Source organism: Pan paniscus, chromosome 1 (genome assembly GCF_029289425.2).
Source record: "Pan paniscus chromosome 1, NHGRI_mPanPan1-v2.0_pri, whole genome shotgun sequence".
In the NCBI taxonomy this organism is placed as follows: domain Eukaryota; kingdom Metazoa; phylum Chordata; class Mammalia; order Primates; family Hominidae; genus Pan; species Pan paniscus.
The window spans coordinates 214366986-214386044 of record NC_073249.2 but is presented as its reverse complement, the minus strand read 5'-3'; the positions used below and the strand labels follow the sequence as shown (position 1 = coordinate 214386044).

The following is a 19059-nucleotide window of genomic DNA, read 5'->3' as shown; positions in this document are numbered from 1 at the left end:
GCTCAAGCCATCCTCCCACCTCTGTCTGCAGAGTAGCTGAGACTATAGGCATGTGCCACAATGCTCAGATAATTATTTAATATTCTAGTAGAGTCTAGTAGACATGGGCTATCACTATGTTGCCCTAGCTGGTCTGGAACTCCTGGGCTCAAGTGATTGTTCTGCCTTGGCTTCCCAAAGTGTTGGGATTACAGCTGTAAGCCGCCATGCTTGGCTTCCCTTTACATTTTTTTTTTTTTTTTTTTTTTGAGACAGAGTCTCACTCTGCCACCCAGGCTGGAGTGCAGTGGCTAGATTTTGGCTCACTGCAAACTCTGGCCCTCGGGTTGAGAGATTCTCCTGCCTCAGCTTCCCAAGTAGCTGGGATTACAGGCAGGGACCACCACACCCGGCTAATATTTTGTATCAGTAGAGATGGTATTTCACCATGTTGGCGGGGCTGGTCTCGAACTCCCGACCTCATGATCCGCCCACTTTGGGCTCCCAAAGTGCTGGGATTACAGGCATGAGCCACCGTGCCTGGCCAAGAAGACATTTTGTTTTCTCAAAAAAGTGGAGATCTGAGCTTCAAAGATCCTTGCTAACACTTCCCAGTGCTATCAGTGTAGTGGTGCAGTGGCTAATAATTCATGGACCCTATAGGAGGGATCTTGCCTGCTCTTTGGAGGTTGGGACACACTCTTCTTGGTACCAGAAGGGCAGAACTATGCCTCTGTGGCCACTTATTGCAGAATGGAATTGGAGTAAACTGAGGGCTCTTTCACACATGCTAGAGAAATGACTTTGGCCCTAGGAGAAGCGGGGGTTGCAGGGGATAGGCCTGAGAAACTTGCCTTTTCACTGGATTGTCCTCTAGAGTTTTTCCTTGCAGATTTGTCAGAATGAGTCTCCAGTCCCCATCCAGACTCCTGGAGCTGGCAGGGCAGAGCCTGCTGAGGAACCAGTTCTTGACCATCTTCACCGTGGACGAGCTGCCCAGGGAGGTCTTCCCTCTGATGTTCATGGAGGCCGTCAGCAGGAGACACTGTGAGGCCCTGAAGCTGATGGTGCAGGCCTGGTCCTTCCTCCACCTCCCTCTGGGATCCCTGATGAAGACACCTGATCTGGAGACCTTGCAAGCTGTGCTGAAGGGACTTGATACACTGCTGGCCCAGAAGGTTTGCCTCAGGTGAAGTGATTCAGGTGGCCTGGTGGGAAGGGTCCAGGCATCCAGGGAAGGGACAACTGGCTCAGGAGGAGTGGTGGGGTTGGGGAGCTAGGGTGGCTCAGAGGCTTCTGATGGTGCCCATGAGAGGCCTTGACCATTGCCCAGATCCTCTGGGAAAGGACTGCTCACCATACAGGGTCCACTGAGGAAACAGGAACCTGCTTTCTCCCAGTGGAATGTAAAGGTTCTAGAAGTGAGAACCAGGCAGAACCCAAGGGGGAGCGGGATGGAGAAGAGACAGAAGGAGGAGCACTGAGGACAGGAGCAGCTGATTGATGTCCTGGATGTGGAGTGAAAGTTCAGGTCAGGGGTGGATCCTTGCCTACATTCCGAGCTTTTCCCCTATGTTACTCACAGGAGGTGGAAACTTCAAGTGCTGGATTTGCGGGATGTTAATGGGAATTTCTGGACCATATGGTCTGGAGCCAGGGCCCTCTCCTGCTCCCCAGAGGCCATGAGTAAAAGGCAGACAGTGGAGGACTGTCCAAGGATGGGAGAGCGCCAGCCCTTGAAGGTGTTCATAGACCTCTGCCTAAAGAAAAGTACACTGGATGAATGCCTGAGCTACCTCTGTGGGTGGATCCACTACAGAAGAGGCCTAGTGCACCTGTGCTGTAATAAGGTGCAGAATTACTCAATGCCCACTTCAAGTTTCAGAAATTTATTGGAAAGGATATACCCAGACAGTATCCAGGAGTTGGAAGTTAGGAGAAAGTGCTCTCTGAATAAAACAGGAAAGTTTGCCCCTTACCTCGGCCAGATGAGCAATCTTCGCAAACTCTTTTTAGCCTTCGGTTATGACGATGAATTATATGTAAGCGGCCAACAACAGTTCGTTCCTGACTTGGACTATCCATTCCTCTGCCTGTCCTACCCTCAGATGCTTTATATAAGAAAGGTCAATAATATCAAAGACCTGGAGCACCTGCTCAGGTAAGAAAGGATGGTGAGCTTTCTCTGCAGACCATACCACAGACTTTTGTTCTTTTTCACAGTAAACGCTAGTGGGCATCTACTGTGTGCCAGCCACTGGTGATGTCACAGGGAATGGGACGCTAGAATGTCAACTCATTATGCTGTTCAGTGCTCTATATCCTGAAGTGGGTATCACAAGCCCGCTCAAATAAGGGCAGAGGGATGGCCCGGGGCAGATGCTACAGAGAGAGACAGGCAGGGAGCTAGTTAGTCAGGGGTTCAGATCTAGGGAGGGTGCATTTGTGAATTCCTTTTTAGGAAGTGCGTTTGAAGTTAATATGATGAAACTTACTCTTCATATAGAGGAGAGTATGAAAGAAGGGAAAGTGCATCAAACCTACGTGTTTCACGGTAGAAGCTCCGTCCTCACAGCTTAGTAAACACCAATGATCCTGTCTCTAATTCTTTGTCTGTAAAAGGTTCTTTTGAACCCCAGGAAAAGTAGTTGACATGAGAAAAGCGTGCTTCTTGGACAGAGGTGAGGGAGTAGGCCGGAGAGTGGTATAAAGTGATAGGTGGTTTGCAGACGCGGGCACATCAGGGAACCTTTGCAGACAGGTGGCCCTAGCTGATGTCCCTAGACCTTGCTCAGTTGAGTTCTTTGTGCACATCTCCCACTGGGCTCCTCTGGCCCAGAGATGAGGTTGTCTGCTGAAAGATGCAGTAAAGAGGCTTTAAAGATTTTGTGGCCTTGAACCAATCACACAAGCAAGGCTGAAAGGACTGAGCCTAAAATGGAGCTGCCCCTGAATGATCTGAATCTTCATCAGGCAGCACCTTGCACACAGACCATCATCTGATGATGGGAACAAACTTGTGTTTGGGTGAAACAGGCTTCCCCATTGCAGTTACTATAACAGCTGTGTGGTAGTAAGGTGCAGAATTACTCAATGCCCACTTCAAGTTTACCATTGAGATGATTTCCCACTCCCCTCCTCTAACTGGCACCATTGCCCATAACTAATTTCTTGCTCTCCCCAGGTGCCTCAAGAACCTCTTGGGGGCCTTTATATTCTGTCATGCTTACCTAGCTGATCGGGACATGGAGTGTCTGTCTTAGTAACCAAGCCTCAGTCAGCTAAAGGAGCTGCATCTGATTCATATCCTAATGGGGACCACCAATCTTGAGCCCCTTGGAGCTCTGCTAGAGAAAGTTGCTGCTACTCTCGAGACCCTCACGTTAAAGGACTGTCAGATCCAGGACTCCCAACTCGGGCTCCTCCTGCCTGCCCTGACGCACTGCTCCCAGCTCACCACCTTCTACTTTCATGGAAATGAGACCTCCATGAATGCTCCGAAAGACCTGCTGCATCACACAGGCGGGCTGAGCAAGTTAGGCCTGGAGTTGTATCCTTCCCGTCTGGAGAGTCTTGACAACAGGGGTCATGCCAAGTGGGAGATCCTTGCCCCAATTCGGGCTGAGCTGATGTGTACACTCAGGGAAGTCAGGCAGCCCAAGAGGATCTTTTTTGGTCCCGTCCCCTGCCCTTCCTGTGGCTCATGGCCATCTGAGAAAGTGGACCTCCATCTTTGCTCTTAGGGAAGGCCTGGTTAGTGGGATGGATACGCTTTCTTCTGGACCCTTGGGCACTAAAATCTAGGACACAGGTGCTTTATTTTTTTTGATGGAGTCTCGCTCTGTCCCGCAGGCTGAAGTGCAGTGGCACAATCTCAGCTCACTGCAACTTCCACCTCCCAGGTTCAAGTGATTCTCCTGCCTCAGCCTCCCTAGTAGCTGGTGTTACTGGCATGCACCACCACACCCAGCTAATTTTGTATTTTTTTTTCTTTTCTTTTTGAGACAGAATCTCGCTCTGTCACCCAGGCTAGAGTGCACTGGCACGATTTCGGCTCACTGCAACCTCCGCCTCCAGGGTTCACGCCATTCTCCTGCGCCAGCCTCCAGAGTAGCTGGGACTACAGGTGCCCACCACCACACCCAGCTAATTTTTGGTATTTTTAGTAGAGTCAGGGTTTCACCAAGTTAGCCAGGATGGTCTCGATCTCCTGACCTCGTGATCCACCCGCCTCGGCCTCCCAAAGTGTAATTTTTGTATTTTTAGTAGAGACAGGGTTTCACCAAGTTAGCCAGGATGGTCTCGATCTCCTGACCTCGTGATCCACCCGCCTCGGCCTCCCAAAGTGTAATTTTTGTATTTTTAGTAGAGACAGGGTTTCACGATGTTGGAGGAGGCTGGCCTCAAACTCCTGACCTCAAGTGATCTGACTACCTTGGCCTTCCACAGTGCTGGGTTTACAGGCATGAGCAGCTGGGCCCGGTCAGGTGCATCTTAAAGGAAGCACACAGCCATGTGTTTCAGGCACATGCTGACTGTGAGTGGAAAAACAAAGGTGACTCAGCTGGGGGCAGGACTGGGTGAAAATGCTGACTTGGCATCAATAAAGCCTTCAGGGACCTGTTTCCTAGACTCAGAAATGGAACCTGAAGTTCTAGAATGATGCAGGAGTTACCCTCGCAAGGATGGTTATTTAAAAATGTCAAAAATAAATGGAACCTGAATGGAAACTTTCTGGTGTCTTCCATGATTGATCAACCAGTTTTAGCCATTTATATATCAGAAATCTCTAGTTACTGATGAGAGGTACTACGTCATCTGTGATTGAGGTTCAGCTGCAGCAAATCAAGGCATCAAAACTGAAATGTGATCATTTTGATTAATTCTCACTCATTTTTTGCTTTCTTTCAGTCATCTGTTTCTTCCTTAATTTCTCCCATGCCTGTTCACTGGGTTCATTCACAAAGGATGCACACTTGGGGCCTGGAACATTCTGTGTGGGCAGTGATGATGAGCCACTGAAACCTACCCTCTTCTCAGGGGCCCTCACTGCTCCCCAGATACTGAGACCCTGCTCATTCCTAATGGACAGATCCAGAGGAATCCGTTCCTGATCTTTGGCCATGCCAGGAAATGGCTTCATTGGACCAGGAGTGAATTCACATGAAATTCACTGAAAGCTTCACATGAAGCTCAGAAAATTCCTGTGTTAGAAGCAGTCCAAATGACATTTGGACCATTTTTAGGAAAGTATGGCTTTTTATTAAGTGACAACATGGGGATGAGATTTGCTTTCTCTGTTAAGGTGATGCGTAAAGCTTTCTTTGGAGGGAGAGAAAACCCTAGAGTTTCCTGACCTTCCTTAACCTGAACTGCTTGGTTCCCTAGAAGCAGAAATTGATCATATTAGAACCCAAACTCATACCAACCTTGACCTTCATGAAGTACTCAAGTGTTTCTGCTCTTCTTCCTCATGTGATGTAGAAAGTATTAAAAGTGATGAGTGTAGGCCGGGCACGGTGGTTCACACCTGTAATCTCAGCACTTTCAGAGGCGGAGGTGGGTACATCACCTGTGGTCAGGAGTTCCAGACCAGCCTGGGCAACATGGTGAAACTCTCTCTCTACTAAAAATACAAAAACTAGCTGTGTGTGGTGGCCTGTGCCTGTAATTCCAGCTAACTGGGAGACTGAGGCAGGAGAATCACTTGAACTGGGAGGCAGAGGTTGCAGTGAGCTGAGATCGCACCATTGCACTCCAGCCTGGAAAACAAGAATGAAACTCCATCTCAAAAAAAAAATTAATAAATAAATACATTATAAATAAATAAATTAATGCTTTAAAGAAAAAAGAAATAAACTTTGCCTACAAGTTTCATATGCAATTGAATACCTCTTAAATTTTCTTGTGAACCGACCGGGCATGGTGGCTGAGGCCTGTAATCCCAGCACTTTGGGAGGCCAAGGCAGGCAGACCACGAAGTCAGGAGATTGAGACCATCCTAGTTAACATGGTGAAACCCCGTCTTTACTAAAAATACAAAAAATTAGCCAGGTGTAGTGGCATGCACCTGTAGTCCCGGCTATTTAGGAGGCTAAGGCAGGAAAATTGCTTGAACCGGGGAGGCAGAGGTTGAAATGAGCTGAGATTGTGACACTGCATTCCAGCCTGGTGACACAGCGAGACTCCATCTCAAAAAATAAATGAATAAAATAAATAAATAAATAAATAAAAATACTGTGACAGGAACCAACATTGCTCAACTTGTACACTAATGTCTTACAAAATCCTTTCCTTGTCACCTTCAAATCTCCATTTCAAATGCTACACTCTGCATAACTCTACCACTTTGTTGCCATTTTCTGATGCTGGAGAAGACCATACATGTGTGTGTGGCATCAGAACTATTGACTCCTCCTATTGATGTTTAAGATATTCCATTACACAAACCTGGGTTCATACTTTTTTGTTGCTAGATCTTATGCCAAAAATGCGGCGAAAAATGCCAAGCAGGAAATGCTATCACTTCTGAAGATGAATTCATAGAGATGGAAATTCTTTCAGAATTTATTTTTCCAGCTTTTTCCTTTGTTTGTTTGCTCATTTGTGTTTGTTTCCTTGTTTGTTTGTTTGTTTTGAGACGGAGTCTCGCTCTGTCACCAAGTTGGAGTGCAGTGGTGAAATCTTGGCTGACTGCAACCTCCTCCTCCTGAGTTCAAGCGACTCTCCTGCCTCAGCCTCTCGAGTAGCTAGGACTATGGGTGGGCGCCACCATGCTCAGCTAATTTTGTATTTTTAGCAGAGACAGGGTTTCACCATGTTGGCTAGGATGGTCTCAATTTTTTGGCATCGTGATCTACCTGCCTTGGCATGAAGTGCTGGGATAACAGGTGTGAGCCACCACCGTGCCCGGCCTTTTTTTTTTTTTTTTTTCTTTTGAGATGGAGTCTCATTCTATTGCCCAGGCTGGGAATGGGACTCCTCCTATCAATTATTTTTTTAAATTTTCTTTTGTTTTATTGACCTGACAAGGCTCAAATAGAGTTGAGTTTTTGTTTTTGTTTTTTCCATTGGAAGGGACAATACAGAGGTTACAATCATTGGCTTTAGATGACAAGATAAAAGAATAAAACATATTACTTGCAAGACAACCAGCAAAACTTCATGATCAGCATCAAATCAGTGCCTTCTCACTGTCAGTGGGTGGAAGCCTTCATCAATACTTGAAGAGTTTGAGGCACTCATGAACTCACGATCAGACTCTTTACTCAGGGACAGGATGTAAGCCAAGCAAAAGACCTTCCACAGGTGGTGAATTTGGAAGCCTGCCCAATGTGACCTGCAAGTTTTCACTGGCAATATGCAGGTGCAGATATGACAAAGAATAACCATGACCTTTACATCACCCCCAGCTGTTGAGGAATGGGATCCTTTTGACCGTTTGTGTCCATAGAGCCAGGTTACTCATCTTCTGTGGCAACAACATATGTGGTCTACTTAACAGAGAAGAAGACTCTGTAAAAAAAAAAGTTTATTATGAAGTAAGCAAAGAAATGGGAATAGATGTGAGATTATTTGGGGAGATAAAGGAAGTTGAAGGTTTTGAAAGGAAAAATAAGGAGGATTATACAAATTGTTTTGAAAGACTCATACTTGGTCATAAGGATTAAAACCAAAAGGGCATCAGTGCAATGTTAGATAGATTCCTCTTACACCAATTCAATAACCCCCAACATGTTCAGCAAGTCTTGGTTCACTCCCAGGTTCCCAATAAAAACCCAGCTCAACCCTGACCAGCTCCACCCTCACTTCCATTTGTAATTTTCACATGACTTTATTACAGGACCATCAGGTTCCTATGCCTGCTGCACAGTAGCTTAGCAATATTCTGAGACAGCAGGGTTTGCAGCAGAGAGTTTACTGATCACAAGGTGGCTGAATGAGAAGCTAGGAGGAGATCCTCAAATTCATCTCCCCAAGGAGTACTGAGGGTTTCCAGTGGATGCTGGATAGCAAGGGGCTGGAAAGTTGGGGTAGCGGTAAGAGGGAAGAAGTCAACAGGATGTAGAAACTGCATTCTTTGGTGAGTTGGTGCATTGCAGGGCCCTTCAGATCAGCTGGCATCAGTAGTTTCACTGACATGCAGAACCTGAAAGAATATCTCAGATGAAAAAGTTAATGTTTTGCAATGCTTAAATCGTTGTCTGCAGGGAAGTTAAGGGGAACTGTAATCTAAGGTCTATATGATTTTGGAACAGTAGGTTGCCAGCAACCATGAGGAACCAGGTCAGAGAGCAAGAAGACCTCCTGATGAATGCTGAATGTGTTGCAAGCTTGGTTTATTTTTGTTTCTCTCCCTCCCTTCTTCACTGATTAAATTTATAAAGTTTATCGATGTGGTTTCAATTTCTTCCAAAGAAGCCTTAACCTAAGCCCTGAGACCACTCACGCCCTCAGTGGCACCTCTCCTCCACCAGAACGAGCATGTAATCTGCTACCTTAGGTTATAAAAAATCCCAAAGACCATTCAATACATTGAGATTTTTATTCTGATTTCCCAGGGACGACTCCTCTGTTTTTATAAAGCTTTTTAAAGTATAAAGCATTTTTATATTTTGATGTGGCCAAGGATCTCCTAACAACACTACTTTCAGATTTTATTTTTCTGTCTAATGTCGTAAACAGATCAAACCCTTCCCTGCCTCACACTCAAGACTATGAAGTTCACATATTAGTAAAATACCATCAGTGTTTGTGGAGTTCATGAATGAATGATTTTTTTATTTTTTGACAGAATGTCCCTCTGTCACCCAGACTGGAGTGCAGTGGCACAATTCTGGCTCACTGCAACCATTGCCGCCTGGGTTCAAGCAATTCTCCTGCCTCAGCCTCCCAAGTAGCTGGGTTTCAGGCACCTGCCATCATGCCCAGCTAATTTTTGTATTTTTGTAGAGACGGGGTTTCACCTTTTTGACCTGGCTGGTCTTGAACCCCTGACATCAGGTGATCTACTCACCTTGTCCTTCCGAAGTGCTGGAATTACAGCTATGAGCCACCTCACCCACCCTTGAATGAATGTATTCTGGACTTCTACCCTATCCCTAACACTGTCAATTTCTTGCTTCACAGACTGAATATAGATATGTGATATGAATGGATATCTGACTCAATCCATTAATCTGGGGAGAGCCAAAAACCCAATCAGGATTAACTGGGTGGAGCTTCACAAATGCAATCAGATATCACTTTTTGATTGGAAGGTAGCAGCAGATACGTGGAGGTGCGTGGGTGGGAGTTGTGATTAGAAAGGTCAATAAAAGCTTCTAAAGACCCACAGGAGAGACCCAAAGTCTTCAAGCCTGGAGTTCCTGCTTGGTTCTTCTTGAGGTCTGAGCACCTTCTAGACTACATCCAGATCTGGTAAGTCACTAATTTCTGTAAGGACACTCCCATCTGACCTACAGTCAGCTGGTCTGGGATGTTGACACTGCAGCCTACGATGACAGAGAAGTGTATCCTGTCTTTCTCTTTTTTTTTATATGAACAGTTTAAAGCTTGAATTTTTTCCTCTAAATGCAGTTCTGTCTTTATTTCAAAAAAGTTGATTGTGCTTTGGTTGATGTCATTTCAAAATTCTTGAAGGGAGCAGTGACTCATGCCTTTAACCCCAACACTTTGGGATGCCAAAGTGGGAAGATCATTTCAGCCCAGGGGTTTGAGACCAACCTGGGCAACATGACAAAAACCCTCCTCTACACAACTTTCTTTTTTTTGAGGGTGGGGATGGAGTCTCACTGTGTTGCCCAGACTGGAGTGCAGTGGCACGATCCCAACTCACTGCAACCTTTAACTCCGGGGTTCAAGCAATTCTCATGCCTCAGTCTCCATCCTCAGAAGCTGGTGTCACAGACATCTGAAACCATGCCTGGCTAATTTTTGTATTTTTAGTAGAGGTGGGGTTTCACCACGCTGGCCAGGTTGGTCTCGAACACCTGACCTCAAGTGATCCACCTGCCTGGCCTCCCAAAGTGCTGGGATTACAGCTGTGAGTCACTGGTGCTTGGCCTCTACTTTTTTTTTTTTTTAATTAGCCAAGCATGGTGACATGCATCTGTAGTCCCAGCTATTTGGGTGGCTGGTGTGGGAGAATCACTTGAGCCCAGAAGATTGAGGCCGCAGTGAGCCATGCTCACACCACTGCTGTACTCTAGCCTGGGCAAAAGAGAGAGACCCTGTCCAAAAAACAAAAACAATATCTTAACCAAAAAGGATCTATGACCTTAATTTTAAACCAATCACGTCCTCACTGTAATTTCTCCACTCGAATGGAGACATGGGTGTGGGGGTGCATGCCTGTAATCCCAGCTACGTGGAAGCCTGAAGCATGAGAATTGCTTGAATCTCAGAGGTGGAGGTTACAGGGAGCTGAGATGGCACCGCTGCACTCCAGCCTGGGCGGCAAAGTGAGACTCACCTTCACCCACTCCAAAAAAAATTAGATTATACCACCCAGGTGATCATTGGATACATGAAGATTTCTATTGTGTGTTCTGGGGGCTGTCAACTCCGTCTTTGAAAACTGTTTTAACTCTGAAATATTTTGATAAATTTGATGTGGCCGAGGATCCCTCAACAAAGATACTTTCAAGTTTTTCTTTCTGTCTAATATCAGGAAGAGATTCAACCCTTCCCTATCTCTCATTCAGGACTATGAAGGACACATATTAGTAAAACTCCATGTTTATGAAGGGAATCAGTGAATGAGTCCAGGTCTTTCACCCTATCCCTAAATCTTTCACTTTGATGGATGAATATCTAATTCCATCAGTAAATCTGGAAGAAAGCCAAAAATCCAATCAGGATTAACTGGGTAGAAGTCGAATCAAATCTAGCTCTCTCTCCCTCCTTTTTCTTTTTCTTTCTTTCTTTTTTTTTTTAATCAAGCCTATTTCCCAGGCTGGAGTTCAGTGGTGTATTGTCAGCTCACTGCAACCTCTACCTCCTGGGTTCAAGTGATCCTCCTGCCTCAGTCTCCCTAGTAGCTTGAACTATAGGCGCAGACAACCGCAACTGGCTAATTTTTGTAATTTTAGTAGAGGTAGGGTTTTACCATGTTGGCCAGGCTTGTCTCAACCTCCTGACCTCAGATAATCCACCTGCCTCTGCGTCCCAGAGTGCTGGGATTACAGGTGTGAGCCACTTCGTCTGGCCTTGAAAGAATGTATTCTTGACTTCTACCCTATCCCTAACACTGTCAATTTCTTGCTTCATGAAGTGAATATAGATATTTCATATGAATGGACATCTGATTCAATCCGGTAATCTGGGGAGAGCCAAAAACGCAATCAGGATTAACTGGGTGGAGCTTCACAAATGCAATCAGATGTCATTTTTTGATTGGAAGGTAGCAGTGGATACGTGGAGGGGCGTGGGTGGGAGTTGTGATTAGAAAGGTCAATAAAAGCTTCTAAAGACCCACAGGAGAGACCCAAAGTCTTCAAGCCTGGAGTTCCTGCTTGGTTCTTCCTGAGGTCTGAGCACCTTCTAGACTACATCCAGATCTGGTAAGTCACTAATTTCTGTAAGGACACTCCCTTCTGACCTACAGTCAGTCGGTCTGGGATGGTGACAGTGCAGCTTACGATGGCACAGAGCTATATGCTGTCCCTTTTTTTTTCATATGAACAATTTGAAGCTTTGAATTTTTTCCTCTAAATGCAGTTCTGTCTTTATTTCAAAAAAGTTGATTGTGCTTTGGTTGATGCCATTTTAAAATTCTTGAAGGGAGCAGTGACTCATGCCTTTAACCCCAACAATTTGGGAGGCCAAAGTGGGAGGATCATTTCAGCCCAGGGGTTTGAGACCAACCTGGGCAACATGACAAAAACCCTCCTCTACACAATGTTTTTTTTTTGAGGGTGGGGATGGAGTCTCACTGTGTTGCTCAGACTGGAGTGCAGTGGCACGATCTCAACTCACTGCAACCTTTACCTCCCGGGTTCAAGCAATTCTCATGCCTCAGTCTCCATCCTCAGAAGCTGGTGTCACAGACATCTGAAACCATGCCTGGCTAATTTTTGTATTTGTAGTAGAGGTGGGGTTTCACCATGCTGGCCAGTTTGGTCTCAACACCTGACCTCAAGTGATCCACCTGCCTGGCATCCCAAACTGCTGGGATTACAGCTGTGAATCACTGGTGCTTGGCCTCTACTTTTTTTTTTTAATTAGCCGAGCATGGTGACATGCATCTGTAGTCCCAGCTATTTGGGTGGCTGGTGTGGGAGAATCACTTGAGCCCAGAAGATTGAGGCTGCAGTGAGCCATGCTCATACCACTGCTGTACTCCAGCTTGGGCAAAAGAGAGAGACCCTGTCCAAAAAACAAAAACAAAATCAATCAAAAAGGATCTTTGACCTTAATTTTAAACCAATCACATCCTCTTCCACCGGAATGGAGACATGGCTGTGGGGGGTGCATGCCTGTAGTCCCAGCTACGTGGAAGGCTGAAGCATGAGAATTGCTTGAAACTTGGAGGCCGAGGTAACAGTGAGCCAAGATGGTGCCACTGCACTCCAGCCTGGGCAACGAAGTGAGACTCAGCTCCCTCAACACCAAAAAAAATTATATGTCCCAGGTGATCATCGGATACATGAAGATTTCTATTGTGTTTTCTTAGGGACTGTCATCTCTGTCTTTGAAAACTGTTTTAACTCTGAAATATTTTGATAAATTTGATGTGGCCCAGGATCCCTCAACAAAGATACTTTCAAGTTTTCTTTCTTTCTGTCTAATATCAGGAAGAGATTCAACCCTTCCCTGTCTCACACTCAGGACTTTGAAGCACACATATTAGTAAAACTCTATGTTTGTGAAGGGAATCAGTGAATGAGTCCTGGACTTTCACCCTATCCCTAAATCTTTCATTTTGATGGATCAATATCTAATTCGATCAGTTAATATTTAAGGAAGGCAAAAATTCAATCAGGATTAACTGGGTAGAGATTAAGAATTCTAATCAAATGTAGCTCTCTCTGTCTCTCTGTTCAATCTAGCCTATTTCCCAGGCTGGAGTGGAGTGGTATAATGTCAGCTCACTGCAACTTCTGCCTCCTGGGTTCAAGCGATCCTCCTCCCTCAGCCTCCCTAGTAGCTTGGACTACAGGCACAGACGACTGCACCTGGCTAATTTTTGCTGTCTTATTAGAGGCAGGGTTTTACCATGTTGGCCAGGCTCGTCTTGAACTCCTGATCTCAGATGATCCACCTGCCTCGGCCTCACAAAATGCTCAGATTACAGGTGTGAGTCACTGCACCCAGCCAAAGTGGTTCAGTTTGAATATGTGTAAGAGGTGTGCATTGGAAACATCTGTCTTGTGAGTGATGCATAACAGTGTCACATAGCTTTCAGAGCTTCTCACTGAAATTTTCAATAATGAGGCTGGGACGGAGGCTCACACCTATAATCCCAGTATGTTGGAAGGCCAAGACGGATAGATTGCTTGAGACTAGGAGTTCAAGACCAGCTTGGACAACATAGCGAAATCCACTGTCTTCACAAAAATTCAAAAAATAAAAGATGAGCTGGGTGTGGTGATGCATAACTGTGGTCCCAGCTACTTGGGAGGCTGAGGAGCAAGAATCCTTTGAGCTGGGATGTCAAGGCTGCACTGAGCTGAGATCCCACCACTACACTCCAGGCTTGGTGACAGAGCAAGACCCTGTCAGGAAGAGAGTGAGAGAGGGAGAGAGAGAAAGAGAGAGAGAATGAGAGAAGGGAGGCAGGGAAAGAAGACAAGAAAGAAATAAGGGAGAGAGAGGGGGAAAGAAAGAAAGAAGGGAGAGAGAGGAGGAAAGAAAGAAAGAAGGGAGGGACAGAGGGAAAGAAGGAAAGAAGAAAGAGAGAGAAAGAGAAAGCAAGCTTAAATAATGAAAAGAAAACAAATAGAACCTGTTCTAGGGATGCCCCATGAATGTTCCCAACAAGCTTATTTGTAGGAACTGAAAATGTGGGCATGTAGGCTTGTGACACTCCCATTCCCATTGTTTTAGAACCTTGAGTAATTAGTAATTTCCCCCAATGATAGGAGGGGTTCGCTTTCAGGTTCCTCCACACTCACTAGTCACTGGATGGAACACTGGATAGAAATGAAGGGCTAGTGGTGGCCCTGCTTCCTCACTGCTTCGGAGACGCTCATGCTGATGCAGCAGAGGCAGAATGCTGGCTTAATGGCCACTGAGTGCAGAGCAGAATTGGAGTAAACTGAGGGCTCTTTCACCATTGCCAGAGCAGTGACTTTGGCCCTGGGAGAAGATGAGATTGCATGGGCTTGGCCTGAGAGTGATGCCTTTTCTCTGGGTTTGTCCTCTTGAAGTTTTCCCTGCAGATTCATGAAGATGAGCATCCGGACTCCACCCAGACTCCTGGAGCTTGCGGGGCGGAGCCTGCTGAGGGACCAAGCCTTGGCCATGTCCACCCTGGAGGAGCTGCCCACGGAACTTTTCCCCCCACTGTTCATGGAGGCCTTCAGTAGGAGACGCTGTGAGGCCCTGAAGCTGATGGTGCAGGCCTGGCCCTTCCGCCGCCTCCCTCTGAGGCCTCTGATAAAGATGCCTTGTCTGGAGGCCTTGCAAGCTGTGCTCGATGGGCTTGATGCACTGCTTATCCAAGGGGTTCGTCCCAGGTGAGGTGGGCCAGGTGGGCTGGTGGGGAGGGCCCAGGTGTCCAACCGAAGGAACAGCTGGGTCATGACAAGTGAGGAGGCCCAAGGGGGATGGTGGTGGTGAGGAAGCTGAGAGGACTTGGCCATTCACCAGCTCCTCAGGGAAAGCACTGCTCACCACGCAAGGTCCATGGAGGTAACAGGAACCTCTCCTCTAATGGCACTGAAAGGCACCATGAAAAGTGAGAACTGGGCCAGGCACGGTGGCTCACAATGTAATCCCAGCACATTGGGAGGCTGAGGCCAAGAGTTGGAGGCCACACTGTCCAACATGGTAAACCCCAACTCTACTAAAAATACTAAAATTAGCTGGGCATGGTGGTGGGTTCCTGTAATCCCAGCTACTTGCGAGGTTGAGGCAGGAGTATCATTTGAACCCGGGAAGCAGAGGTTGCAGTGAGGTGACATCACACCACTGCACTCCAGCCTGGGTGACAGAGGGAGACTTGGTCTCAAAAAAAAAAAAAAAATGTGGAAGTGGGCAGGATCCAAGGGGAAAACAGGGTGAAGAAAATTCAGAGAGAGGGACTAGAAGCAGGGAGGGGAGGAGCTGCTATCCAGGATGTGGAGTTTAAGTTCAGAAATGAGTTCTGAAATTCTCAGTCTCACCTCTATTTTCCCACAGGAGGTGTAAACTTCAAGTGCTGGATTTACAGGATGTCTGTGAGAACTTCTGGATGGTTTGGTCTGAAGCTATGGCCCGTGGGTGCTTCCTCAATGCCAAGAGGAACAAAAAACCAGTGCAGGACTGTCCAAGGATAAGAGGAGAGCAGCCCTTGACTGTGTTCGTAGAACTTTGGCTCAAGAACAGGACTCTGGATGAATACCTCACCTACCTCCTTCTATGGGTCAAGCAGAGGAAAGATTTACTACACCTGTGCTGTAAGAAGCTGAAAATTTTGGGAATGCCCTTCCGCAATATCAGAAGCATCCTGAAAATGGTGAACCTAGACTGTATCCAGGAGGTGGAAGTGAATTGCAGGTGGGTACTGCCCATCCTGACACAGTTTACCCCATACCTGGGCCACATGAGGAATCTTCAGAAGCTCGTTCTCTCCCACATGGATGTCTCTCGCTATGTTTCCCCAGAGCAGAAGAAGGAGATTGTTACCCAGTTCACCACTCAGTTCCTCAAGCTGCGCTGCCTCCAAAAGCTTTATATGAACTCTGTTTCTTTCCTCGAAGGCCACCTGGACCAGCTGCTCAGGTGAGGGAGGGTGGTGAGCTTTCTCTGCAGACCACAGCAGAGCCTGTTACAGTAAACACTAGTGGGCATCTACTGTGAGCCAGCGTAAGAGGATGTAACAGTGAAGGCGACACTAGAATGTCCATGCATTGTCCTGTTGGCGGCCCTGTCCTGAAATGCGTATCACGCAACCCTCCCAATAGAGGCAGAGGGATCAGCTAGGGGAGATGCTATGGAGAGGCTGCCATGCTAGGAAGCTAGCTACTGGGGGGTTCAGATCTAGTGAGGGTGCCTTTCTGAATTCTTCCTGAGGACGTGTGTCTAAGTTAAGATGATGAAAAATAGGCCAGGGGCGGTGGCTCATGCCTGTAATCCTAGCACTTTGGGAGTCTGAGGCAAGAGGATAGCTTGAGCCTAGGAGTTTAAGACCAGTCTGGGTAACATCCCAAGACCTCTGTCAGAAATGAATAAATAAAAGTAAAAACAAACAAGATAACTTTTTTTTTCTGAGATGGATTTTCACTTTGATGTTCCAGGCTGGAGTGCAGTTGTGACATCTCAGCTCGCAGCAACTTCTGCCTCCCAGGTTCAAGCGATTCTCCTGCCTCAGCCTCCTGAGTGCCTGGGATTACAGGCATAAGCCACCACACATGGCTAATTTTTATATTTTAAGTAGAGACAGGGTTTCACCATGTTGGCCAGGTTATTCTCCAACTCCTGACTTCAGGTGATCCACCTACCATGGACTCCCAAAGTGCTGGGATTATACGCGAGAGCTAACACGCCCAGCCAACAAGATAATTTTTAAGAAGATGATGTGAAGTAGGGAAGTGAAGTGGGCACTGAAGAGGGGAATGCTCAGCAAACCTGCACATGTCAGAAAATCAGCTCTGTGCCCCACAGTTTCGTGAACATGAATGATCCCATCTCTAATTCCCTGTTGTAAAAGTTTCTTTTGAGCTTCAGGTAAATTAATTACCTAGGAAATGCATGATTCTGAAATAGAGGGTCAGGGAGCAGGCACAAAGAATGGTGAAAGTGATAGATGGTTTGCTGATGATACAGGCTTGTCAGGGACGCCTGCAGCCTGCCCACCCCAGCTGATGTTGCAGGATCCTGCCTGTGTTTGTCCTTTATGCCTGCATCTCCACTGGGCTCCTGTGGCCCAGGGATGTGGTTTTCTGCCTGACAGATGAGGAAAGGGAGCTTTAGGGATTCTGTGAACTTGATCCATTCCTATAAATGATAGTGAAATGACTCAGCCTCAGATGGAATTATTTTTTCTCCTTTTTTTTTTTAATACAGAGTCTCTCTCTGTCACCCAGGCTGGAGTGTAGTGGCATGATCTCTGCTCACTGCAACCTACACCTCCTGGGTTCAAGCGATTCTCCTCCCTCAGCTTCCCAAGTAGCTGGAATTGCAGGCTCCCGCCACCACACCTGGCTAATTTTTGGATTTTTAGTAGAGAGGAGGTTTTGCCATGTTCACCAGGCTGGTCTCAAACTCCTGATCTCAAGGAATCCACCAGTCTCAGCCTCCCAAAGTTCTGGGATTACAGGTGTGAGTTACTGGGCCGTGTCTAAAGTGGAATTGACCTCAGTGGCAAAGCTCTTCATCACGCATCATCCTAAGTGTTGACCATCAGGCCATCACAATGACCCTGGACTTGGGCAAAAAGGTCTCCATCCATTACCTTGAAGCCATTCCCCACTACCCTCCACTCACCCCTAGGATTCCCCAGAATTAACTTCTTGCTCTCTCTCCCCAGCTGTCTGAAGACCTCGTTAAAGGTCCTCACAATAACTAACTGTGTGCTTTTGGAATCAGACTTGAAGCATCTATCCCAGTGCCCGAGTATCAGTCAACTAAAGACCCTGGACCTGAGTGGCATCAGACTGACCAATTTCAGTCTTGTGCCTCTCCAAATTCTCCTAGAAAAAGTTGCAGCCACCCTTGAGTACCTGGATTTAGATGACTGTGGCATCATAGACTCCCAAGTCAACGCCATCCTGCCTGCCCTGAGCCGCTGCTTTGAGCTCAACACCTTCAACTTCTGTGGAAATCCCATCTCCATGGCCACCCTGGAGAACCTGCTGAGCCACACAATCATACTCAAAAACTTATGCGTGGGGGTGTATCCTGCCCCGCGGGAGAGTTATGATGCTGATGGTACTCTCTGCTGGAGCAGATTTGCTCAAATTAGGGCTGAGCTGATGAAGAGAGTGAGGGACTTAAGGCACCCCAAGAGGATCTCGTTCTGTACTGACTACTGCCCTGACTGTGGCAACAGGTCATTTTATGACCTGGAGGCAGATCAATGCTGCTGTTGAATACCTGCCTATTTGGGTGGATATGTCAAACGTTTTCTTCTGGACACTTGGAAACTAAAACCTAGGTCTTAGGTACATCCTATAGGGAGCACAGAACCCATCGTTTCACACATGGGCTCTGAAAGTGGGAAAGGAAAGGTGATCAAGCAGGGGCCGGACTTGGGGAAGTGTTGCCATGGATTCGATGGGACTTTGGGGACCTGTGTCCTGCAGAGTCGAAAATGGGAATCTGAATGTCTAGAGTGGAGGCTTGAGAATAGTTGAGGGAGTTACTGTTGCATGCATGGTTGTAAAGAAACAATCAGAAATAAAGGAAAACTGAGTGGTAACTGTCTGGTGCCCTCTATTATTAAGTAACCTGTTTTCCAGTTTAAGCCTCAGGAATCTTCAGTTATTGATGGAAAAAACAAAAGGCACTGAGTTGTCCAATCAATAAGATGCAGCCCAAGAAAATCAAGGCATTTAAATGAAATGTGGTTATTGTAATCAGTTTCCTCCCATTCTTTTATTTGAGACAGAGTTTCACTCTTGTTGCCCAGGTTGGAGTTTAGAGTGCAATGGTGCCATCTCAGCTGACTGCAACCTCCACCTGGGGTTTAAATGATTCTCCTGCCTCAGCCTCCCAAGTAGCTGGGATTACAGGCATGCACCACCATGCCCAGCTAATTTGTGTATGTTTAGTAGCGACAGGGTTTCCTCACTATGTTGGTCAGACTGGTCTCAAACTCCTGACTTTGGGTGATCCACGCAAGTAGGCCTACCAAAGTGCTGGATTACAGGTGTGAGCCACTGTGTCAGGCTTGTTTTGTTTTTGTTTTTTAAAGGTCTCCTGTCACTCAGGCTA

General features: G+C 46.6%; 2 protein-coding genes across 2 annotated transcripts; both read left to right on the top strand.

Moving 5' to 3' along the window:
* Window positions 1-881: 881 nt before the first annotated feature.
* Window positions 882-4515, top strand: LOC134728957 (PRAME family member 17-like). Its single transcript, XM_063596200.1, is given in 3 exon segments — window positions 882-1168; window positions 1565-2140; window positions 3164-4515. Coding segments are annotated over 3 exon segments (1422 nt in total). The 3' UTR covers window positions 3723-4515.
* A 9837-nt stretch (window positions 4516-14352) lies between these two features.
* LOC117976417 (PRAME family member 15-like) lies at window positions 14353-18366 on the top strand. The gene is made up of 3 exons (XM_034941385.3): window positions 14353-14660; window positions 15325-15906; window positions 17654-18366. The coding sequence occupies exons 1-3, from the start codon at window positions 14368-14370 to the stop codon at window positions 18213-18215; spliced, it is 1437 nt and encodes a 478-aa protein (XP_034797276.3). The 5' UTR covers window positions 14353-14367; the 3' UTR covers window positions 18216-18366.
* Window positions 18367-19059: the final 693 nt, after the last annotated feature.

Excerpts from the sequence above, each read along its gene's own strand:
- LOC117976417 (XM_034941385.3), top strand. The coding sequence starts at position 14,368 with ATGAAGATGAGCATCCGGACTCCACCCAGACTCCTGGAGCTTGCGGGG. Across the intron at positions 14,661-15,324 it reads ATCCAAGGGGTTCGTCCCAG|GAGGTGTAAACTTCAAGTGC; the intron begins GTGAGGTGGGCC and ends ATTTTCCCACAG. Across the intron at positions 15,907-17,653 it reads CACCTGGACCAGCTGCTCAG|CTGTCTGAAGACCTCGTTAA; the intron begins GTGAGGGAGGGT and ends CTCTCTCCCCAG.